At 39.3% G+C, this 26,165-nt stretch overlaps 1 protein-coding gene and 1 pseudogene across 5 annotated transcripts in view; one reads left to right on the forward strand and one right to left on the reverse strand.

Moving 5' to 3' along the window:
• Nucleotides 1–26,165, reverse strand: part of CORO1C (coronin 1C) — a 120,789-nt gene that overhangs the window by 19,487 nt on the left and 75,137 nt on the right. For all 5 annotated transcript variants that reach the window (XM_035257493.3, XM_035257494.3, XM_054238824.2 and 2 more), the window contains exon 3: nucleotides 12,699–12,821. In XM_035257493.3, coding sequence (XP_035113384.1) covers nucleotides 12,699–12,821 — 123 coding nt within the window. The remainder of the gene's footprint in view (nucleotides 1–12,698; nucleotides 12,822–26,165) is intronic.
• LOC118144667 (U7 small nuclear RNA) lies at nucleotides 1,472–1,529 on the forward strand (annotated as a pseudogene).

A 26,165-nucleotide genomic window follows, 5' to 3' on the forward strand; every position in this document is an offset into this window, starting at 1 on the left:
AGCCTGGGTCAGCTGTGTGACCCTTGACAAAACTGCCACTCTCTGAGCCTATTTCCTAAGTTATAAAATAGGCCACACTCATGGCTTACTGTGCTGATCAAATAACTAAATAAAATCATGCACATAAAGACTTAGAACAGTGCATGGCTGAAAAAAAAAAAGAGCCTATCATATTTTCATGATGATTTTTCTTGCTGTTAATAGGACCATTATGACCCCATATATATCTCTAAGTCTGAACATCAGGATTTCTTGTCTCAAATTAATTCAGCACTGTACCCAATTAGTTAATACTAACTAATTTAACCCCAAGATATCATAAGTGTGAAAGCTCTGGCTTACACCTAGGCCAATTACCACAGTAAGAACAGATCTGCTTTCTAGGCAGGCTTGTTAGCTTTTCCTTGTTCCATGGCTGCAGACTGGTACTGTAATACCAAGCAGCTTTCTCAAAGTTATGTACAGTGAGTACAGAGGAAAACAGACACAAAACATGCAGAGTAGGCATCTCATCACAGTAGGAAGTAAAAGTTATCCCCACTCCCTCTTTTTTATTTTATTTGTTTAAATTTAAATAACACTGTGTGTTCCTGAAATTTTCTATTTGGACAATACATTACAACAGCAATGCTTTGTTTTGAAAGGACAAAAATTAAATCAGGGAAGCCGTGGTGGCTCAGGCCTGTTGTCTTGGCACAGACACTTCTCATCTGTATAACCAAGAAGAAAGAAAGAAAAGAAAAAAAATCAGTTCCAAGGGTTCCTACATGAAAAAGTGAATCCATCAGTAAAGTCCCACTGTGGTTCGGGAAAAAAAAACTTTAAGCACATGTTCAGAACTACTGTATCATGGGCATCCTCTTCACGTGTGAAAGCCTGGATATGGAAAAAGAACAGCTTAAGAGAACAACCCCAACAAGAAAAAAGGAAAACTAAGAAACTTGGGTTTCTCTCATGTACTAATTTTAAAGTACAATTAGTTTAATAGTTTTATTTTTTGAATACTGCTTTCCAGATACTATTTCCCTATTTTAATCACCCATGATGAACTTGCTACTGGGCTAGGACTAGAGTTACAGCCATAAAAAGGTCTATTCCCCCTTTAAAAGACCGTATTTTTCTAATGCTAAGGAAACCAATTCCAAAGGGAAAATGAAGAAAAGACATGAGACAGGAAAAAGCTTAAAGATGTGGTGGCAGCTGCAGAGCAGCACAGCGTCCTACAGACACCACACAGGCCTGCATGCAGGCCATCAGGGTGTTCAACAGGAACCATGACATGGAGAGCTGCACCGGGTTCGAGAAAACCAAGAAGCGAGTATTGGGTTCCGATCTGCCAGGGTTATAACCACTGGCAAATGGCCCAGAGGCAATCTGTACAAAATAGAATTAAGACGAAGCCCTCCCTGCTGAATGCCTGAGAAGAACCACAACATCACTTCCATTTTTATTTCAGGGCAAAACTATATTAAAGCGTTAAAGCTCTTTTAGAATTTGTCTGGGTTTTCCAGTCTTTGCCAAACGCCCCCCCGCCCACTCCAAAAAAAAAACTATGTTAGGAAACTTTATGATGGAAGCAAAAATGTATAAGATAGAGTATTTATTTTTGTTGATTTCTACAGAAGAATAAACTGATTTGAGAGAAGGGAGAACGTGGCCTTTAAACTTAATAATTTGGGACTATTATAAAGCTGGAGACAATTAAGCTATCATTTTGCAAGAGCTTTCCATCTCTCAGACTCTGGAAGGAACAATTATGCAATCCCATTGTCTGAATTGGCCATTTTTTGCATTTGTGTTTGATTACTCCCCGGCAGATAAGGAACAACGTTGAATCAACATCATTCACTAAACTTAACTTGGCTGCTCTTTGTATTATTTAAAGCACTACTATTTTCTTGGAGCTAAAATTTCCCCAAGTAAAATACTTAGGTAGCCGCAATCTTAAAACTCTCTTTGAGAAGATACTGCTGAAGAAAAGAACTCACAGAGTCAAAACTTTGCAAAAGCTAGGAGCAAGTGTAGTTTTTGGGAGTGGAATTTACACAACTGTTATGTGCTAGTATAAAACACTGTTTCACAAAGTAGTTCATGAAAGGTAAACTGTGCCAATATAATTAAATTTCAGGCTGCTTAAAGAAGCCACCTCTAAAAAATGGAGGAATGTATGTTAAGATTGGTGTTCCCTCTCCTAAAACTGCAAAGTGGCTGTCACTAAATCAGTGCCCACGAAATTAACAAATCAATGCTTAAATGCTTAGGACTTCACGGATTTATACCATAATACAAAAAGCAAGTTTTTGTTTTGTTTTGAGATGGAGTCTCGCTCTGACACCAGGCTGGAGTGCAGTGATGCAATCTCGGCTCACAGCAAGCTCCGCCTCCCAGTTCAAGTGATTGTTCCGCCTCAGCCTCCCGAGTAGCTGGGACTACAAGCGTGCACCACTATGCCCGGCTAATTTTTTTGTATTTTTTAGTAGAGACAGGGTTTCACCATGTTGGTCAGGATGGTCTTGATCTCTTGACCTCATGATCTACCCATGATCCACCCGCCTCGGCCTCCCAAAGTGCTGAGATTACAGGCGTGAGCCACTGTGCCTGGCTACAAAAAGCAGTTTTTAAAAAATTAGTTTTATTCTTTTACAGTTCATTTGATAAACTGGTTCTACTGTATTTTTCTACCAAATGTCTATTAAAGGCACGCTTGCTGCGGCTAGGAATCCACTATAGGTATACATGAAAATCCATTTCAAAAATAATACATTGATAGCTTCCTTTTGACTCTTTCAATAGGCATAATTATTATCATACCTCCATATTATAGGTAAGGCAATTGGGGCTGAGAGCGCTTAAGCGAAGGGACCTGCAAATGCTCAGAACTCCTACTTTAGGGCTTTCCTTGGCATCCTTCTTCTACTAAAACTAGGCCTTGTTATACTATCTACTATTTGTAGCTCATGAGCTACTACCAATAGCCTACTGAGGCTTGAGAAACTACACAGAGCTTTTCTGTTAAAAGAGGCAGGGGGTGTCGTCTGAAACCATTTGATCTTTTACCTTCAGAAGAACAAAGAGGAAAATCAGGTATAAGAAGCAGGTAGGCTAGGAGAGGATCAAATATTTCTTTAAACTTTCATTTCAACGGCTAAGCTATATAAGCTTCAATTACTCTAATAACAACATATGATATGGGGGATATTATGTTATTAAAGAGTGATTTAAATATCAGTTCTATACTTAAAGATTTTTTTTAATTAGAAAGATTTATCCCAAAGCATTATTTAATTTACAAAATGTGCACTCCAGGAATGCCAATAAAAGGGAGACATTGAGGATTCCGGGAAGATGGCAGAATCTCAGTGGCAGCATTGTTTGGGGGATTTTCCAAAGTCCCTCCACAAAAATACAGAACAAGCAGATAACAAAACAAAACAAAATCCAGGGACAACATTTACACAAACTAGGTGCCATCCACAAAATTCAAGCTGGTGGGGGCAAACACCAACCACCACAGAACCTGCATGTTATCAGCCTCAGGTGTGTCGGGGGAGAGGGGACAGCAAGAGGACATCTGACAGACCTGAGAGCAGCAGGCCGGTGTGAGATCAGCAGCAGAAACTGGGAAGGGTTCTGCCTTTTCCAACAGAAGCTGGGCAGAGGGGTCCTGAATTTAAAAGGTCTGAAGAGGCAGGCACAATCTAGACCCCAGCACTCTCAAAATTACCCAGACAGGGCTTCCTTCCAGGATGGGCCCACAAGGGAGATACTCCAGGGAATGAAACAGAATTTCAGCAGGATAGAAATAAGAGGGATAAAGGCATAAGAGAGGCTAATAAAAGCAGGCCAGGAAATCTCAGAAAGCAAGGCACTATGTTTCTGAACACTATCTGAAGATGTCAGAGAGGGAGCTCTATGCCAAGCCACCATCTGAAAAGCTTGGGAAAATTAAATTCACATAGAAATAAGCAAGAAAAAAAAATCAAGGTTCAATTCCAAAATTACTGTCAGAAAAAAGAGAATAAGGCACAGAATAATATCCCTATAGACAATACAAGAATACTAAAAAGACACACTCAAAAGAAATAAAAGTATATTATAGTAATTCAAAATGAAGAAAACAATATATAAACATAAATCAGAACTTGAAAAACTCAAAAAATAAAGTGACAGAAATCAAGAAAAAAATTAGAAATAAATGAAGATAAACCAGAAAGAACACAAGAGCAAATAAACTCAACAAATAATGCCCCCAAAAGAAACAAAAGGAAAAGAATGAGATAATGATAATAATAATAAAGTCTTTTTTTTTTTTTTTTTGAGACGGAGTTTCGCTCTTGTTACCCAGGCTGGAGTGCAATGGCACGATCTCGGCTCACGGCAACCTCTGCCTCCTGGGTTCAAGCGATTCTCCTGCCTCAGCTTCCCGAGTAGCTGAGACTACAGGCACACACCACCATGCCCAGCTAATTTTTTTTTGTATTTTTAGTAGAGACGGGGTTTCATCATGTTGACCAGGATGGTCTCGATCTCTTGACCTTGTGATCCATCCACCTCGGCCTCCCAATGTGCTGGGATTATAGGCGTGAGCCACCGCGCCCGGCCATAATAAAGTCTTTAAAGAAAAAAAAGGGTTTGGGGCCTGCAGAGTGGCTCACACGTGTAATCCCAACACATCCAGGGGCCAAGGTGGGAGGAATGCTTGAGGCCACAAGTTAGAAGCCAGTCTGGACAACACTGTGAGAAATCTTATCGCTACAAAAAAATAGAAAATTAGCTGGGCATGGTGGTGAGTGCCTGTAGTTGTAGCTACTCGGAAGTTTGAGGTGGGAGGATTGCTTGAACCTAAGAGGTGGAGGCATGATCATGCCACTGCACTCCAGCCTGGGTGACAGAGCAAGACCCTGTCTCAAGAAAAGAAAGAAAAGGAAAGAAGGAAAGGGAGGTAAGGGAAGGGAGGAGAGGGAAGGAGAAGCAAGGAAAGGTAAGGAGAGGGAAGGAGAGGGAGGAGAGCAGGAGGAGGAAGGAAGGGAAGAGGAAGGGAAGAGGGAGGGAAGGAGGGAGGGGGAAGGAAGGAAGGAAGGGGGGAGGGAAGGAGAAAGAAGGAAGGAAGGAAGGTAGGAAGGAAGGAAGGGAGGGAGGGAAAAAAAGAAAAAAAAGGTTTAGAGAGAAACTGACAACAACTGAAGAAAAGTAAAGATCAGGCATATGGGTAACAGGAGCCTCTGATGAAGAAAACCAAAGCAAGAGAACAGGAAAAAAAAAAACATTAAAAACTGCAATTCCAGAAAAAAAAAAAGAAGCTGGAAACTATATATTGAGGATACCATGGTATCTCGAGATACCAACTCCAAATGACCAACAATCTTGTAGTAAAATTAATTACATTTGAAGAAAAAAAAACTTTATGAACATTTAGGAAAAAAAGAGCATATGATTTATAAGGGAAAGGAAATTAAGATTATAATCTGACTTTGACAGGAAAACCTATGCCAAAAGAAAATGGAATAATGTATTTAGATACTCAAGGAAAACTGTGAGTCAGTAATTTTATTTAACTTATTAATTTATTTAGAGACAGGATCAGTCTAACTCTGTTACCCAGGCTATAGTGCAATGGCACGATCATGGCTCACTGCAGCCTTAATCTACCAGGCCCAAACAGTCCTCCCACCTCAGCTTCCCAAGTAGCTGGGACCACAGGCACTCACCACCACACCCAGCTAATTTTATATTTTTTGTAGAGATAGGATTTCACCATGTTGCCCAGGCTGATCTTGAACTCCTGGGCTCAAACAGTCCACCTGCCTCAGCCTTCCAAAGTGCCAGAATTAACAGGTGTGAGGCACTGTCCCTGCCCAAGAATTTCATATTCAGAAAAACTCACTTTTGGGTACAAATATGGCAGATAAGTTATTATCAGTATACAAGAACTCAGAGAATATTGTTCCTATGACCCCCTTCTTAAGGAATCCACCCAAGAACCAGCTTCAGATGATCCAAATGACTGGTGCGAGATGGACACAAGGGTTGATGGAGTGCACTAAATGTAGTTACTCACAGAACCAAGACAGGAGAGACTGCTGAATGTAACAGCTGTGTGATCTTGAAAATACAGAATACATCATTTTTAAATGGAGGGAGAATAGACATAGCATAAGTTTTTAAAAATTTTTTAGTTTTTGAACTAAAAGTTGTTTAGTTTTTTAACAATTTTCAGTATAAGGAAATTATAATCTAATTTCCTTTCCCATGGTATGGTGGTGGTATTAGCATTTTCACTCTGAGACTACTATATGTATAATGTATAAGACAAATGAGACAGATCAGAATATTCTCATTCTCCCTCTGTATCCCTAAGATCCTGCATTCTCTGTGTGGAAGAAAGGAGATGGAGATGTAATTAATATTAAAGATGTTACATAAATACAGGCATACCTCATTTTATTGCACTTCACAGATATTGTGGTGGTGTTTTTTTGATTGTTCTTAAACAAATTGAAGCTTTGTATCAGCCCTGACTAAGGCAAATCTATCTGTACCATTTTTCCAACAGCATGTGTTCACTGTCTCTGTGCCACATTTTGGTAATTCTTGCAGCATTTCAAACTTTTTCATTATTATTATAACTGTTAAAGTGATCAGTGATCTCTGATGTTACTAGTGTGTTTTTGGGGTCCTAGAAACTGCACCCATATAAGGCAGCGAACTTCATCGATACACGGTATGTGTTTTCTGACTGCTCCACCAATCTCCCTGTCTCTCCCTCTCCTTGGGCCTCCTTATTACCTGAGACATAACAAGACTGAAATTAGTCCAATTATTAACCCTAAGTGACCTTTAAGTGTTCAAGTAAAAGGAAGGGTTGTGCATTTCTCACTTTAAATAAAAAATTAGAAATGATTAAGCTTAGTGAGGAAGCCACATCAAAAGCGGAAACAGGCCCAAAGCTAAGCACCTCTTAAGCCAGTTAGCCAAGTTGTGAATACAAAAGAAAAGTTCGGGAAATTAAAAGTGCTACTCCAGTGAACACATGAATGATAAAAAAGCAAAAACAGCGTTTGCTTTAGTCCTCTGGATAGAAATACAAACCAGCCACAAGATTCCGTTAAGCCAAAGCCTAATCCAGAGCAAAGTCCTAACTCTCTCCAATTCTATGGTGGCTGACAGAGGTGAGGAAGCTGCAGAAGAAAAGTTGGAAACCAGCAGAGGTTGGTTCATGAGGTTAAGGAAAGAAGCCATCTCCATAACATGAAAGTACAAGGAAAAGCAGCAAGTGCTGATGGAGAAGCTGCAGCAAGTCATCCAGAAGATCCAGCTAAGATCATTGATGAAGGTGGCTACACTAAACCACAGATTTTCAATGTAGATGAAACAGCATTCTACTGAAAGAAGATGCCATCTAAAACTTTCATAGCTAGAGAGAGTCAATGCCTGACTTCAAAGCTTCAAAAGATGAGCTGCCTGTCTTGTTAGAGGCTGACACAGCTGGTGACTTTCCGTTATGCCAATGCTCATTTACTGCACCAAAAATCCTAGGAATCCTTAAGAATTATGCTAAATCTACTCTGTGTTCTAGAAATGGAACAACAAAGCATGAATGACAGCTCATCTGATTACTGCGTGGTTTACTGAATATTTTAAGCCCACCATTGAGACCTACTGATCAGGAAAAAAAAATATTCCTTACAAAATATTACTGCTCATCAAGAATGTACCTTATCACCCAAGATCTATCTATGATGAAGATGTACAACATTAATGTTGTTTTCACCTGCTAACATCCATTCTGCAGACCTTGGAAAAAGGAATCATTTTGACTTTCTTTCTTTTTTTTTTTTTTTTTTGAGACGAAGTTTCGCTCGTTACCCAGGCTGGAGTGCAATGGCGCGATCTTGGCTCACCGCAACCTCCGCCTCCTGGGTTCAGGCAATTCTCCTGCCTCAGCCTCCTGAGTAGCTGGGATTACAGGCACATGCCACCATGCCCAGCTAATTTTTTGTATTTTTAGTAGAGACGGGATTTCACCATGTTGACCAGGATGGTCTTGATCTCTTGACCTCGTGATCCACCTGTCTCAGCCTCCCAAAGTGCTGGGATTATAGGCGTCAGCCACTGCGCCTGGCCCATTTTGACTTTCAAGTCTTATTATTTAAGAAATACATTTCATAAGGCTACAGCTACCACTGATAGTGATTCCCCTGATGGATCTGGGCAAAGTGAATTAAAAACCTTCTGGAAAGAATTTGCCATTTTAGGTGCCATTAAGAAAATTCATGATTCCACCTGGGCGTGATGGCTCATGCCTGTAATCCCAGCACTGTGGGAGGCCAAGGCAGGAGGATCGCGAGGTCAAGAGGTCGAGACCATCCTGGCCAACATGGTGAAACCCCTTCTCTACTAAAAATACAAAAATTAGCTGGGTGTTTGGCACACGCCTGTAGTCCCAGCTTGGGAGGCTGAGGTGAAGAATCACATGAACCCAGGGCAGAGGTTGCAGTGAGCCGAGACTGCACCACTGTGCTCCAGCCTGGCAACAGAGCAAGACTCTGTCTTGAAAAGAAAAAAAAAAAGAAAGAAAATTCATGATTCATGAGAGGAATTCAAAATCTCAACGTTAAGGGAAGTTTGGGAGAAGTTAATTCTAACCTTCATGGATGACTTTGAGGAGTTCAAGACTTTGATGGAAGAAGTGACATTAGATATGGTGGAAATAGAGAACTAGAGAATAAAAAGTGGAGCCTGAAGACATGAGTGAATTGCTACAATCTCATGATAAAACTTGAACAGATGAGAAATTGCTCCTTAGGGATAAGCAAAGAAAATGGTTCTTGAGATGGAATGCACTCCTGGTAACGATGCCGTGAACACTACTGAAATGACAACAAAACATTTAGAATACTACTTACATAAACTTAGTTGATAAGGCAACAAAAGGGTTTGAGAGGGCTGACTCAATTTTGAAAGAAGTTCTACAGTGGGTGAAATGCTATCAAACAGCATCACATGCTACAGAGAAAGCTTTCATGAGAGGCTGAGTCAATCAATATGACAAACTTTATTGTTGTTGTTGCCTCATCCAGCCCAACCTTTAGCAACCACCACCCTCATGAGTCAGCAGCCATCAACACTGACGGGAAACCCTCCACAGCAAAAGATTACACTCTCTTTGGTAATACAGTATTTTTAAATTAACATACACACACACACACACACACACACACACACACACACACACATATATATATAAAAATTAGATATAATGCTACTGCATACTTAATAGGTATCATTTTCCATGAAAAGAAACCAGGACTTCTGAAAGAAATGGCTTGGGGAGAGATGTCCAAGGTGAGCCTGAAACACCTCAACATGTCACACAGCAAGGAATCTGCCTATCAAAGACTATAAGGTCATTTCAAAAGGACTCAAATCTTGAAGAGGTTCCCATTGGAAAAAACAGGACAATCTGCTTTGAGATAAGAATTGTAATAGATTGCACACAGCATATATATTCAAATCCATAAATTCAAAAGATAGGAAAGGAAAGTGGAAAAAAACCTAATTTCTTCACCTTCTGAGGATGACGGAGAACCAATTCATTATCTCGAGAACTGGGTAAATAAAAGGAAATAATCATGCATTTATGCTGCTTTCCTAAATGAACTATACTATTTGGTATCCAATTAGTAAGCAAGTGAGCATATTATCTTATAAAATTTTACCAGCTAAAAATTGAAAACAAAATGACAGAATTTATTGTCACCATACTGTGACCCCTAGTAAATGACTGGATGTAAGCACTGAATGCACAAATCAAAAAAGAATAAAACCCAGACATCTTGACATCATGTACTTCCTAGAGTATGGAAGAACATAACACTAACTATATATAGTCTTGCCAAAAGGACAGAACGTGAATTGGACCACACTTCAGGATCCAGCTGCCAATTTGCAGGAAATTCAGAGGATAGAGGAGCAAGTTGAACTGCAACATGAGGGTACAATCAGCAAAATCCAGATGATTGAAAAGCACAGGTCAGGCCAGGCACAGTGGCTCACGCCTGTAATTCCAGTGCTTTGGGAGACCAAGGCAGGCAGATCACGAGGTCAGGAGTTCGAGACCAGCCTGGCCAACATGGTGAAACCCCATCTCTACTAAAAATACAAAAAATTAGCTGGGCGTGGTGGCAGGTGCCTGTAATCCCAGTTACTTGGGAGACTGAAGCAGGAGAATTGCTTGAACCCAGGAGGGAGAGGATGCAGTGAGTGAGCTAAGACATGCCACTGCACTCCCGCCTAGGCAACAGAGTAAGACTCTGTCTCAAAAAGAAAAAATAAAACAAACAAACAAAAAAAAAACAAAGAAAAGAAAAAAAAAGAAAAGCACGGGTCAAAGGTCAGGGCTTTTGAATAGATACATTGTAAGGAAAAGAAAATGATGGAAGAGGAATCTACAGATTAAGACTTAAAAGACTATATGAAGTTTTTTAAACTGGCAAGACTAATCTACAGAGTCTATGGTAATCACTTGAGTGATTACCACCACAAAGAAAGGCAAAGAGATGAATATTACAAAAGTCAGAAGAGTGGTCACTTTGAGAGGGAGGAGGGGTGTTGTGACTGGGATGGGGCACATGGAGAAGTCTGAGGAGGTTGGGAAGGTTCTGCTTTTTGACATGGAAGGTGGTTACATGGTGTTCACTATGTCATAAATCCCTTAACTCCCTGAATTCACTTTTTCACTTAACTATTTGCTGTGTTTTTCTGTTTTATAATACAAACTTTTTTTTAAAGGATAACGTGACCAGTAATGCTATAGATGGGGAGGGCCAGAGATAAATCAAAAATACTTCTTCAAAAGAGGTTCAGACTCTCCATTTAAGATTCTGGCATCAGAGTCAGGCACGGTGGCTGGTGCCTGTAATCCCAGCACCTGGGGAGGATGAGGCAGGCGGGTCACTTGAGGTCAGAAGTTTGAGAACAGCCTAGCCAACATGGTAAAATTCTGTCTCTATTGAAAAGACAAAAATTAGCTGGGCATGATGGCACAGGCCTGTAATACCAGCCACTCGGGCAGGAGAATCGCTTGAACCTGGGAAGTGGAGGTTGCAGTGAGCTGAGATCACACCATTGCACTTTTGCCTGAGCGACAAAGCGAGACTCCATCTCAAAAATATATATATATTCTGGTATCAGGTCTAAATAATATTCCTTTCTCTTAGCAAAATGTGTCGGTAGCCATTAAAATGATCAATTTAGTAAGGCACCTTAAACAGAACAATTCCCTTTCACAGCAGCATATTTTCTTAATATGCTTTAGCTGCCAAAATTATGAGATCACAGGAGACATTCCCAGCCAAAGCCCATGAGGAAAAGCGGATAAATGTTTAAATGACACAGTTCAGGAATTAATTTGTTTTTATATAAAATAATTTTAATTAATAAAGCATTCCAAACAATGTTTTAGTCCACAGCCAATAGAGAAGAAAATAAAAGTAGTGTGGTTCTCCAAGCCGTCCCCCCGACATATGCGAGACTGCTTACAAATTAATTAGAGAACATCTTCCCTTATTTCGGGAGCAGCAGTACTTCCATTTGTGCTTATGCCTAACCTTTTCAACCTATTTTGGGCTAGCATTAAAAACTGATCCAAACCAGTAATCACATTTTAAAGTTAAAAATCATAACCAAGAACAAGAAATCATATTAAAAAGTACTCCAAAGCTTTGTTTCACACATAACCTACTTTTGGAAACTAAAGGAGGGAATGTGAAGTACTTAATTCACCTTTCACGTTTTGTTTGTATATCTTTATGAAAAGGACTTTCTTAACCAGGATCCATCGGACAGAACATTCTCTGCCATTAACTTGGAAACAAGCAATTGCAAAGAAAAGGACTTTCTTAACCAGGGTCCACTGGACAGAACACACTTTTTGCCATTAGTTTGGAAACAAGTCATTGCAAAAACTGTCTCCTACCACTTTATCTGCATAACTTTAGCATCTTACATCGCTATCTTATATAGTCTTTGCCAGCAGTTTTTTCTCTCCTTTTGGGGCGGCAGGAAATTCATGTAGTAAAATGGCATTACAGAATTACGGAAAAGTCATTTTACTTTCCCTAAAGTCTTCTGACAGAGAAAATGTCAACTGTCAATAAGCAGGTACACAAACACACTCACAGAAAAGACTGTAATTGACTTTGGGAGGCCGAGGCAGGAGGATCACTAAGAAAATATAAGGAGTTCTAGACCAGCCTGGCCGACGTGGTGAAACCTTGTCTCTATTAAAAATGTAAAAATTATCTGGGTGTGGTGGCACACACCTATAATCCCAGTTACTCGGGAGGCTGAGGCAGGAGAATCACTTGAACCCGAGAGGGGGACCCTGCAGTGAGCCAAGACCATGCCACTGTACTCCAGCCTAGGTGATAGAGCGAGATTCCACCTCAAAAAAAAAAAAAAGCAAAGATATTACAGTACAACCTTTTGATTTAAGGGCTTGTTGAAAGGATGATCTGCAGTTAAATGTAGTAAATTCTCATAAAATCCCACAGACAGTCAAAACTGCTGTAACTTTCTGCTTTTCAAGCCTCTGTATATATACACACACACATACACCCATACACCCACACATATGCTTTTGAAAGGAGTAGGTGAGTCTCACAGGCCTGTGTGCATGCAACACCCTGGGAGCTTACCATGACCGTGCAGTCCTCTGAACCGCTGGCAATGACTTGATCGTTATGTGGGCACCAGTCTATGTCCAGCACTGGTCCTGTGTGGCCACATACTGTAGGGTAGGATTTGTCAATTCGTCCGGTCTGAAAGAAGAGAGAAACAAACCTATTATATAACATCAACACCATAGAGGTTATACATTTTCTTAGGCCTATTTCTCCTTTATTACCTTCACCCAAAACTCTCAATTGTCTATATATGATGACATTACATAGTCAACATCAACTTTCACCTCTATAAAAAGCCACTACCAAGGACACGCCATCAAATTACAAGAATCTAAATCCTTAGAACCACGAAGATTTAATCAACTGCACTGGTAGACAGCAAAAGAGATTACAAACGTCTTTTTACCAAAATACAATTCTACAATAGCCAAGTTGTAAATTAAAAGGATGTTCTATGGCTTTAAAAAAACTCTAAACTTTGATATTATTCAAAATGTGAAATATAACTTTTAATACAATGAGACAATATCCTCAAATATATAAATTACCAGTTCTGGAAATGAATGGCACTATTAAAACTTAAAAAGTTAAAGTAAAAAAGAAAACCTTTAGCATAGGGTCTAAAGGGCATACTACACTTTAATGTCTCGGTCTCTCTGCCATCTTCAATCAGCAGAAATGCCAGCTAGCCAGTCTAGTTAACACCAACTTAGACTTCACCCATTAGCCAGTTCCACATCTGATTAAGAATAAAATGTTTAATGTTGGTCTTAAATAGCTACCACAATTTGCTCATGTCACACATTTGAATCTAGCAAGCCAACCAGGGTTATCAGACCAATTTTGTGTCAACTAAGACAACTGCTGTTGTTAACAACGGGTGCGTGAAAATGGTTTCCTTTTAAAAACAGCTTAATGCCAGTCCACGTTGAAGCTGTGTATGCTCTAAGAGCAAGTGCGCAGAAAGGAATCGCTGCAACGTATGGCTGAATCTATGTTTTTGTTGTTTTTGCTTTGATAAGGCAAATCATCCCAACACTGGGGCAGGCTTCTTGGCAATTTTTCAAGATCAGAAAATTCTAGGATTTCTCCCATTTGACTTGACTGTGGGAATCTCCAGAGAAGCACAGCGCAAACATGTAAAGACCATAGGCTCTAAAATCAAACAGGAAGGGGTTCAAATCCAGGGTCTACTGATTAAACAACAGGTGACTTTAGACAAGCTATGTAATCTCTCTAAGCTTCAGCTTGTTTGTCATCTGTAAAATAGTTAACAATGATACTTAACTCCCACGATTACTGTAAGGATTAAATGAGAGAACACTTTTAGATAAATCACAATTATCTGTGTAAAGTATGTAAAAAATTTAACTACAGTACCTGAAATAAAATAGTCAATAAAAGTTATCACATTATTAGTTCTTCTAATACAATAATTTACTCCATCATTAAGAATTAACAAATATGTGTTATGAACTTTTATAGACCAGACATTGTGCTGAGTGCTGGAGATACAGACGTGAACAAGGCAGTCTGTCCTACATAAGCCTGGAGCCCAGGGAGAGGAAAGAGACATTTAAACAACCAATTACGGTACCACATAAAAACCGAAGGAGGACATTTAAGCAGGTTGTGGGGTCAGTCTCTGGAGAGGTTTTCTGGTGGGAAAGGTAAGTTCTAAGTTGAGACCTGAAGATAGCCCTGTTTACAGACTTAAGGCCTAGGTTTCTTCATGTTCCTCCACTTTCCCTTGTAAAACTAATTAAACCTAGTTTGGATCTCCCAGAATGCATCACCAGAAAAAGACTTCAAAAAGGAAATCCAATGAACACCATATCATATAGAATCTGGGTGTCATAGGAGGGAGCCACACAGTTCATTTGCAGACAGCAAAGCACAAATGGTTGAGAATGAGACCGCCCAGAGTGTAGGCATGGCTCTGCAATCTTCTAGCTGTGAAGTCCTGGCCACATTACTCCATCCCTCAACCTCAGTTCCTCATTTGTAAATCTAGAATATATAATAGCTTATTTCTTAAGAGCTGATGTGAGGACTAAATGAGACAATCAAGGTAAAGAACTTGGTACTGTCCCAGCACTTAAAGTACTTGATAAACATTACCCAAAATTTAACAAATGCTGGTATCCACTCTACCACACTTCTGATGGTGTCTCTCCTTAAAGAAAGAAAAACTACTAAGTCTAAGCCAGGTGATTTTGCTTAATTATCTTATTGCATCCTCATAAAAACCATGCAGGTGAGATGGAGATTTCACTTGTACTCTTTGAGCTACTACCCCAGGTAATATTATTGCTCAAGCTGATGGTACTAGGATCACAGGTGTTCATCCTATTTTACACAATTATTTAATAATTATGTTATACAATTATTAAACTATAGATATATTCTTTTGAATGTGTGTTCTCTTTCTCCCTCTTTCTCATTCCTTCCTTGTCTCTCTTTCTCTCTCTTGTTCTTGTCTCATGTTGCCTAGGCTGGAATGCAGTGGCCATTCACAGGCAAGCTTGAACTCACTGCAGCCTTGAACTCCTGGCCTCAAGTGATCCTCCTGCCTCAGCCTCCTACATAGCTGGAACTATAGGTGTGTGCCACCATGCATGGTGTGAATGTGGGATATTTCATAATTTAAAACATCCTAAGGCTGAAAGGCCAGAACAAAGAAGTTTGACACACATTTAAATAGACATACGAAAAGGAGAGAATTAAAAGAATGAAACAGAGGCAAAAATTAAAAAGATAATGGCTAAGAATTTTTCAGGTTCAATTAAATGCATACATCTTTAGATTTAAGAGGCACAAATCCCACCTCAGGCAATATAAGTGAAAACAAATTCTTACCTATTCATATCCTAGACTTAGAACACCTGAAACAAAGAGAAGATCCCAGAAGCAACACCAGAGAAAGGATAGATTACCTACTGAGAGTATTTAGACAGACTGTGAGCAGACTTCTCAGAAGCGATTAGAGAAACAAAGAAATGAAAAACATCTTGAAAATGCTAAGAAAAACAACCACCCTTGTATTCCATACCCAGAAAAACTATCATTCAAGAATGATGTCAAGAAAAAGCAAACAAAAGACACTGTAGACAAAAAGAGACAGAATTTACCATGGGTAAACCCTTGTTCAAAAGAATAAATTCTTAGACTTATTTCAAAGAATTGCTATATTAATTTCAAAGAATTAAATTCAAGAACTCAGTTCAGGAAAAGAAAGTAAGCTAGAAAAATGGACTGTTATAGCAAAACAACAGTGAGCAAATAAAGCAAACACAAACAGGTACTAAAACATCGTAGTAATACCTACTTGGAGAACAGATTTTAAATAAAATATTAAACAAAAATGCCATTTAAGGTAAAAGGCATATGATCAGACTTAAAAATTGACTAGTTTTAGACTTTAAGTAAAAATGTCCAAATTAAGAGTAAATACTAAAAAAGAAAGAGAGAGAATGTATAATTTCTGGGAGTAGGTAGGGGTGGGGGGTACTAGAATAGCTAGAATTTAAAAACTGGCTCAATCCAATAGAAAGAGGAAATGAAAATAAGGACCAAAGAAAGTATGAATGCAATTCATGAAAAGCAGAGAGAAACTTTTTAAGAAGAAAAAAGCATGAAAACTAGAAAGCATAAAGTAAGATAGTGGAAATAAAAACCAACTACAAATCATGATTTCTAGTAAATGCAAGATTAAGCTCACTAACTAAAAGACAAGGCCTCTTAGATTAGATTAAATCCAGCTACAAAATGTATTTTTAAAAAATAATGGCACCAAAAGGCAACTAAAGGAGGGAGGCATATTAAAAAGTATACCTGGGCCAAGCACAGTTGCTCATGCCTGTAATCCCAGCACTTTGGGAGGCCAAGGCAGGTGGATCACGAAGGTCAAGAGATCAAGAGCATCCTGGCCAACCTGGTGAAACTCTGTCTCTACTAAAAATACAAAAATTAGCTGGGCTTAGTGGTGTGCACCCGTAGTCCCAGCTACTCATGAGGTTGAGGCAGGAGAATCGCTTGAACCCAGGAGGCAGAGGTTGCAGTGAACCGAACACTGCATTCCAGCCTGGTGACAAAGTGAGACTTCGCAAAAAAAAAAAATATATACCTTGTAGTTAATACCAGAACTAACAAACTTTAAGGTAAAATGCACTATTAGAGATCAATGTCACTACCTGACATCTAAAGAAACAATTCACTGGAAAGTTACACTGTCACTATAAACTTTAATTCATCTAACCATACAATTTCAAAATAATTAAGCAAAAGTTGAGAGAGCTTGAAGAAGAAAATGACAAGGCCATAATCTTAAGAGATTTCAACAAAGATTTAAGAGATTAAGCAGACAAAATTAATATGAATATGGAAGATTTCACCAAAATTAACAAGTTTGATCTAATAAATATATACAACCTTGTACCTAATATTTAAAAATACACTTTTTTCAAACACACATTAAAGATTAATTTTTTTAAATTATCAGTTAGGATATCACAAAGCAACTCTCAAAAAATACCAAGGAGTCAACAGCAGGTAAAGCATGCTCTGAGTATAATGCAATACAATTAAAAATTAATAGAAAATAAACCAAAAATCTCCAATACATTTGAAAATCTTCTCATTTACTAAATAATTCAGTTTTTTAAAATCATAATGGATAATAGAAGAGTTAAAACTGAGCAATACATGACATATCCAAATGTGTAAGATACAACTAAAAAAGATCTTAGTGAAGAATGTACAGTCTTAAATGCATGTTAGAAAAGACCAAAAACTAATGCATTGAGTTGCTGCTACCTTGAGAAGTTAGCAAATGAACAGAGTACAAAAAAAAAACGTAAAATTATTAGAAAAGAAATAACAAAATCAACTAAACTGGACAGATTAGGAAAAGAGAGAAGGCACAAATTAATATCAATAATTTTAAAAGGGACATAACTTACAAATAAAGTAGAAATTTACAGAGTATAAAAATACTAGGAATAACATTTGACAATATATATAAATTTTAAAGCTCTAGAAGAAATATACAATCTCACAGAAATAAAAGTAACATCAAAGCATATTCAAGAATAAACAAATGTAAGTTAGATCCATGACTATAAAAGATCAGTAACTCTACCCATCACCAGCCCCCAATAAATCAGTCACCAAACACCAGAAAACACTCCGCCCAGATGGTTTTACAGGTGAGTGGCACTAAGTATTCAAGGAAGAGATCATTTCAAACAAAACTTTCCAGAGAACAGAAAAAGAAAAGTGCCACTGAATTTATTATATAAGGAATGTTAATACCTTGAAACAAAGGACAGCACACAGGAGAAAAATTGAAGCCTATGTGACTTATAAAAACTGATGCAAAGCTCCTCACAAACAGCAACAAAAGCAAACCAAATTCAGCAGTGTGAGTTGTTCTTAAAAACATAGGTGAACAAAAAAGTTACAAAGCGCAAGAAGAGGTAAGCAACATATACACCCAACAAAATCAACAACCAAACAGAATAATGGGGCAAATTATATGAGCAGAGAATTCACAGGGAAGAAAACCTGAAAAGGCAATGGATGTGTGAAAAGACACTCCAATCTCACTGAGAATTAGAGAACTGCAAATTAAAACAAGGTGACATTTTATACCCTTCAAAACTGGCAAAAATTTAAAAGTCTGAATACAAGTGCTGACAAGGATGTCAGGAAAGAGGAACTCATAAACTGCTAACATAATACCTTGTTACAATTCCTTTTTTTTCTTTCTTTCTTTTTTTTTTTTTAAGATGGGGTTTCACCGTGATGGACAGTCTGGTCTTGACCTCCTGACCTCAGGTGATCCACCCACCTCAGCCTCCCAAAGTGCTAGGATTACAGGCGTGAGCCACCGTGCCCGGCTGTTACAATTCCTTTCAAGAGCAATTTAGTAACAGGTAGAGCCCAGCAATGCCACTTCTAGGTGGTCCGGGTGAGAGAGATGCTCCCACATTTTGTACAAGAGGAATATTTATTGCCACATTGTTGGAAATAGTGGCAGAAGCAATTTCACTGTCCTTTAGTATGGGAATAAATAGTTATATAAAAGTTTAAGACACAAGAAATAAAAGTACATGTTACAGATAAATATATATGTGATAAAAATATGATACATATTTGAGGAAAAGATTACCTCTGGGAAAGTAGAAAATACGTGGGAATGATATTTTACCTCTATCTGTAATGCTTTATTACTTTTTTCAAAAAGGGGAGATATGAAACAAATATGGCAAAATATTAACATCTGTTTAATCTTGTGGGTTAGTACATGTGTGTCCTATTATTTTATTTGTTTGATATATTTTTTTCTTTTCTTTCTTTTTTTTTAAGATGGAGTCTTGCTCTGTCACCCAGGCTAAAGTGCAGTGGTGCAATCTCAGCTCGCTGGAACCTCACCTCCCATTCAAGCAATTCTCCTGCCTCAGCCTCCCAAGTAGCTGGGATTACAGGAATCTGTTACTGCACCTGGCTAATTTTTGTATTTTTAGTAGAGACGGGGTTTCACCATCTGGGCCAGACTGGTCTCAAAATCCTGACCTCGTGATCCACCCGCCTCAGCCTCCCATAATGCTGGGATTACAGGCGTAAGCCACCACACCTGCCCTGTTTGATACATTTCTTATTTTGAAAAAAAAAAAGAATTAAAAACATAATAAAGTTGAGAAATACACCAATGCATTGTTATTGACTTTGCATTTAATTTTTTCTTTTTTTTTTTACTCCCAAGGAAAAAAGCTTTTCTACCTGAATTGTTTTGTTTTACGTCAGGGTCTTTGCATTCCTGGGCTCTGCTCAGGAAACCACATTTGGCATTCTTGATGGCCAAGTACAGTACTGAGCTCTAAACTTCCAAGAACACCAAATAATTTTTTTCAATCTGGGCTAAGAAGAGCTTTTGTTCAAACACAAAGCAATTTTGAGGGGAATCTGGAAGTACTAGTACTAGTTGTTCTTAATTACATACTAAGAAGCTTCTTACTAAATGACTTCTTTTTTGAAGTTAAAATTAAATAACCCTGGCTAAAAGTCAATAGCTATTCACTAGTATTCTTCAGTCAAGATATTTGAGAATAATAATAAGCATTACTGCCATTCCCAGCTCAGCCCCAGTAAATATGCAGCCTGAAAGTACTAGAGCTCAACATTTTCTCTGGAACCTGAATGTCCCTAAAAGAGCAACTGCCACCTATTTCCATCCTTTCTATCAAAACAAATAATAATAATGGCTAGCACTTTTTAAGTACTTAAATTACATGCTAGGACCTGTCTGAAAACCTTGATAACTTTGTTCTCATAACAACCTTTATGATGTGGGAACTTTATTACCCTATTTTCTAAATAAAGAAACTGGGGCACAGAGAAAGTCAAGAAGTGAAGATCTAAAATATCACTGACCAACCATACTAGATTTGGATAGTGAAAAAAATTTCACTATGCCATGAGTTGTAAAAAAAAAAAAAAAGCATACAAGTAATGTTAAAAATTATTGGCAACTGGCCACTAGAAACACAGAGTTAATAAAAAATGATATTCTACAAGCAGCTGCTTCCTCTGGTTGTGATGTCATCATAAATCACTAAAATAAATAAAATAGGGAAAGTAGTATTCTACTGTAGCACAAGAGAAAAGCAACTGACTAAATATCTGACAGTGATAAAAGAACAAAAATGAGAAGAGCATATCAGGTTATATGGCATTTTAAAGGTACACTGATTATTTGGCATGCTGGATGTTCACAAACACACAGTCAAGTATCAGCTATCCTGCTTCCAAGGGCTTATACCTCCAAATATCATCTTACTCATAATTAAATCAAAACAAAAGCACAACAACATATTTCACCAAATCAGTATACATTATTAAAAATGCAAAGCTGGGCACTTACAAACTGCTGAGAGCTCCAGTTCATGGAGACTGAAGGAAACCATATTAATAATGGCCTTAGATAGTAAGATGAGGAAACATCATTCTGAAAGACATTTTGCACTAGGATCTAATGAGAACACAATTCTCATTCATCCACACGACACATACTCATTTATCATGTAGTGGATAAACCGAAGAATCCATGTATAATTAGCTAGATTGTGAAGGGCCATTCAGAAAGACATCCACCACATGTCATGGTGACAACACAGCTTACCTGCACCTCTAAGCAGCAAATTTAAATGAATGCAGAGGCTGAAAGGAAGATGCACAAGAATTAAAGCCAGCTTTTAGATATCTTTTTAAACTAAAAATGACTTATTTAAGAACCTCCCACCAATCTTCCAAGGCTTGGAGATAAAAAAAACTTCACTTTAGTAACAGATCAGCCCACTATTTCACTAGGGATAAATCACCTCTGTTGCTTCATCTAGAATATTACTACTTTTTCTAGCATGGAACTGAAGTAGTTTAGCTAAATATGTAATAGCCATTTAGACTCCTTTCTTTAAATAAATTTTGATTCATGGATTATTTACTAGTCCCAATCACATGCCATAGAATAGCTTACATTATACCTCTCTAGTTAAAACTCCAAATGATTGGGATTACTAGCATGTCAACACAAGTGGCAAAAATGGCCAGCACCAAGTTTCCCAAAGCCTTTGGCCTAGAGCCAGTTTATAAACTCATGGGACATGGGTGAAATAGGTCAGAACACTGGCTTACAGACATTATTATCTGAAAGATCCAGTAGCCTGACCAGAGCCAAGCAACATGAGCCGAAGGGAAAATTCAGCTTCCAAAGCATGTATACAGCTGGCACAAGGGAGAGGTGTAATGGCACAATTTCCACGTGGCTGGCCAGAGCTGAGGGTGATGGTTTTGAGCATGTTCCAGCTAGCAACCTTCACTGTGGCAGAAACCATCCACAATACAAGCACTATCATTCGTTTTGGGGAAGACCCCTAATAATCTTGAAGTAGCCAAAACATAGCAGAGTTCCTGGAGACTGATGCTTGAACTAAACCCACAGAGTTAGGCAACATTTCCTCCAATGGGCATTCTAGGGGGAAAGGAGGAATGAAAATCAAAATGTAAGCAACAGTAAAAATATAACTTTATCAAATTGCTCTCAAAAGTAAAGTTCATAACTTAAATAACTGCAAAAAAATTTCTCTTTAGACACACTAAATTTAACATACCACTTAAGAAATACCAGCCAGGGCAACATTGCGAAACACTGTCCCTACAAAGAAATACAAAAATTAGCCAGGTGTGGTGGCGCACACCTGTAGTCCCAGCTACTCAGCAGGCTGAGGTGGGAAGATCACCTGAGCCCAGGAGGTCAAGGCTGCAGCAAGCTATGATCATGCCACTGCACTCCAGCCTGGGTGACAGAGTGAGACCCTGTTTCAAAAACATAGTAATGCAGCCAGGCACAGTGGCTCATGCCTATAATCTCAGCATTTTGGGAGGCTGAGGCAGGTGGGTAACTTGAGGTCAGGGGTTCAAGACCAGCCTGGCCAACATGGTGAAACTCCATCTCTACCAAAATTAAAAAAATTAGCTGTGCGTGGTGGTGGGTGCCTATAATCCCAGCTACTCAGGAGGTTAAGGCACAAGAATCACTTGAACCTGGGAGGCAGAAGTTGCAGTGAGCCAAGATCGTGCCACTGTACACCAGCCTGGTACAATGTCTCTGTCTCAATAATAATAAGAATATTTAATTTAAATTTAAAATTAAAAAAAGAAGATATTTCTTAGTTGTAAGAGCATTTCCTATCATATCAATCTTACCGGAAAATCACACAACACCATCTACTTTTTTTTTTTTTTGAGACGAAGTCCTCGCTCCGTCATCCAAGCTGGAGTGCAGTGGTGCAATCTCAGCTCACTGCAACCTCCACGTCCCAGGTTCAAGTGACTCTCCTGCCTCAGCCTCCTGAGCAGCTGAGCTTACAGGTACACACCACCACACCTGGCTAATTTTTATATTTTTAGTAGAGACAGAGTTTCACCATCTCTACTAAACAATTTGTTTTATTGCACTCAGTACTGCCCTCAATATGAAGGATGAATGTACTTCTTAAATGTGGATTTTTAGAAGGCAGTGTGAGATCGATAAATAAGATATACCGGGCTGGACGCAGAGACTCACGATTGTAATCCCAGCACTTTGGGAGGCCGAGGTGGGTGGATCACCTGAGGTCAGGAGTTTGAGACTAGCCTGGCCAACATGGCAAAACTTCATCTCTACTAGAAATACAAAATTAGCTGGCATGGTGGCAGACACCCTGTAATCCCAGCTACTTGGGAGGCTGAGGTGGGAGAATCGCTTGAACCCAGGAGGCGGAGGTTGCAGTGAGCCGAGACCGCACCATTGCACTCCAGCCTGGGCAACAAAAAGTGAGACTATATCTCTAAAAAAAAAAAAAGATGGATCAATCTGATAATCACTGGTTCCGGAAAGAATGGAAATGTAACATTTTGTTAAAGTCACACAACACTTTACCCAGCAGGCTTACTCTCTCTCAAAACTAATGTATGTTTTCACAAAGTAATAATTTCCCATGGTGATAAAAAATGGCATACATTCATATGAGTGATAAGTCAAATCATATATTCCTCTTTAAGAAGCTCAAGTTGGCCGGGCGCAGTGGCTCAAGCCTGTAATCCCAGCACTTTGGGAGGCCGAGGCGGGTGGATCACGAGGTCAAGAGATTGAGACCATCCTGGTCAACATGGTGAAACCCCGTCTCTACTAAAAATACAAAAAAAAATTAGCTGGGCATGGTGGCGTATGCCTGTAATCCCAGCTACTCAGGAGGCTGAGGCAGGAGAATTGCCTGAACCCAGGAGGCGGAGGTTGCGGTGAGCCGAGATCGCGCCATTGCACTCCAGCCTGGGTAACAAGAATGAAACTCCGTCTCAAAAAAAAAAGAAGCTCAAGTTATCCCACATAGAATTTCTTTCAAGTTTGCATTCTAGAGTTCATCTTATAAACCCAAACCTTCCTAGGGTGCTGGATTCAGACGGCTTTCTATGCTGCTTTCTCCCTTATCTAATCCAACTCAGGCAGCTGTCTCACTTCCAGTACTTTTCCAACTCCTGATCTACAGTCCTCTATGCCTATTATCCAGACTGGTTACACCACCCACAGATGTAAGGGCCTAAAGAGCCCCCACCCCATCCTGGGGAAGGCAAGCAGAGATACTTCACATCATCCGACTCAAGGAACAGTTAAAGATTTCCACATTGTTCAAACCCCTACCTTATATTCATCTAAGTTTTCATTTTAGGAAGAAATGAGTATCAAAATCACTTTATGGGCCCAAATTTCAATCATAACTTATTTTTGGTTTTGGGGTAATATATACTGAGAATTCCTCAACTTAGCAAGGAGAATGTTAAGTCAAACATGTGCTCAGAAGTAGAGGAAAAGTTTTCAGCCCAAGCATAAGGGCTCCATTCACACTGTGCAGAGTTCAAAGGAGTCAAAAGGATATCTATTGAAGTGGGTTTTCCATTTTTTTCAACTTCCTTTTTCTTATGACAGTATTATTTATGTGGATACATGTTTTGTTGAAATTTCTTAAGCCCCTGCTGTTCCACAGGGAGGAGCTAGAGTGAGTCCGGTCATGGGACAAGGGGACAGCAACACGGCAATAAAATAGAGACTCAGCAGCAGACCAAAAAGATGGGTGCACACAATATATGACTTATGCACAGGCTGGTCCCTAAGAGTGACAGCTCGTGGCCCAGGAATAAAACATTCTGAGGAGGTTTTACTTTAAGGGAACCAGAAACACCAACCTTGAGGTAAAAGGAGGTGCTCTGGAATAAACCCTACAGATTGAGTTACCCTGTAAGGTAAAGTAAGCTAAGCTAGAAACGAAAGCTGCTGGGGAAAGGAAGTTTGGGTCTATACAGACTTCACCTGTCTGTGAGTAAAAAACAGCAGTCTTTTTGGACAGAAGTGAAAATGCCAAGCAAATTATTTTAGCATCACAGATCCTCTCTAAAGACTGGGTTTAATACTGATTAGACCATATTTTAAAATCCATTAAGAACTTGAGGGAAGTTATTGCAAAACTACAAAGATTTTATTATCAGAAAGCAAAAACATGGAAAAGTTAACATTTCCCTACTCAACCTTGCCCAATATGTGATAGCAACCAGAGTAGCTGTATTTCCTAACTTCCTGACTTAAAAAATTTATAAAGCCAACACTTAATACTTTCTGCTCATTATTACAGACAAGTAATTCCATATGATGCTTCTGGGCTGAGAACAAATAAAAACTTGCAACTCAGAATCTAGTTAAAATAAAATTGAGTTGGAAAGCAAAAGCTGAAAAGCAAAAGAACTATAGGTGAAAATGGAATATAGGAAATCAAAGTATTCTATATCAAATCAGAAAAGAGAGAAACTGGTTGTCTAAGCCCTTACAGTAAGCAAATGATACTGGAGATGTATCTACTGAAACCCTCTGTGACTGCTGAAGAGCTCCAGGGCTAGCCCTTCCCACTGCAGCTCTGCACTGTTTAATCCACAGGCCTCAGACTAAAAATCCACCCTCCTTGAAGTGGAGATGAAAAAGAGAAAAATGTTACACTGTTTTTTTTGGTGGTGGGTGGGAGTTAATGCCTTGGGTTCCATGGCTCAGGCAGTTCACATCTTTTAGCAGTTGTAAACAAGCAAGAGGACTGCAGTATAGACTCAATTCAGTAGCCTGTAGCATGGCTCCAAGCTCAGTCATAAATGAAACCCAAGTCACTGTTCCTCCAAGAAAGCAGACATGTGTTCTATCACACACCCTCTCAGCTCAGTCTTCCCTGGACTCAACTCAGGTCCCACCCCTAACTGGCAAAGATATTCAACTTGGCAGGAACAGATGATTTGCTACATCTGGTTATAAGGTGGCTTCTGGGCAAAATCATGACTGCAGAAATGTGCTCATAATATCTTGAGTTTATTTCAGAGTAATCTGTATTCAGATATCCTTCTTTACCTGAGATACAGCAGCTTTCCCACACGGGGGTTACCATGTTTACACACTGAGGGCTTTTGCTGGCAGCACTTGCCTGCCTGCTTGGACAGACCTGCGCTCTCCGCAAACCCAGGAAAGAGTTAAACGTTCTTTGCACTTGACTCAGTGGCTTCTCTTCGCCACACACTCCCAGATCCCACCATTCTCCGAGCCACCCGTGCAGCCAATCAAAGGAAAGGAAGGAAATTATCCTGGCCGGCTGACAGCCACAGCGCTCTGATGGCCATATATGGTAAAAACCACTGTCAGAGCCCTGTCAGGCCTTCAGGCCGGCTGCTGTGGACATATCAGTGAACTGCAGCAGCAGGAGAGGCTGGCCAAGGAAATGCACAAAGGCTGCCTGCTCATCTCCAGGGGAGGGGGGTGGGGTGGAAACCATCATCTGCAAGGGCACACACTCACAGTGAGTCACAGCCACTCACTGTCATCAAAAATAGCCCCAGGATACATTGGGAAGTTCC

This window comes from Callithrix jacchus, chromosome 9, assembly GCF_049354715.1.
Source record: "Callithrix jacchus isolate 240 chromosome 9, calJac240_pri, whole genome shotgun sequence".
NCBI classification, from domain to species: domain Eukaryota; kingdom Metazoa; phylum Chordata; class Mammalia; order Primates; family Cebidae; genus Callithrix; species Callithrix jacchus.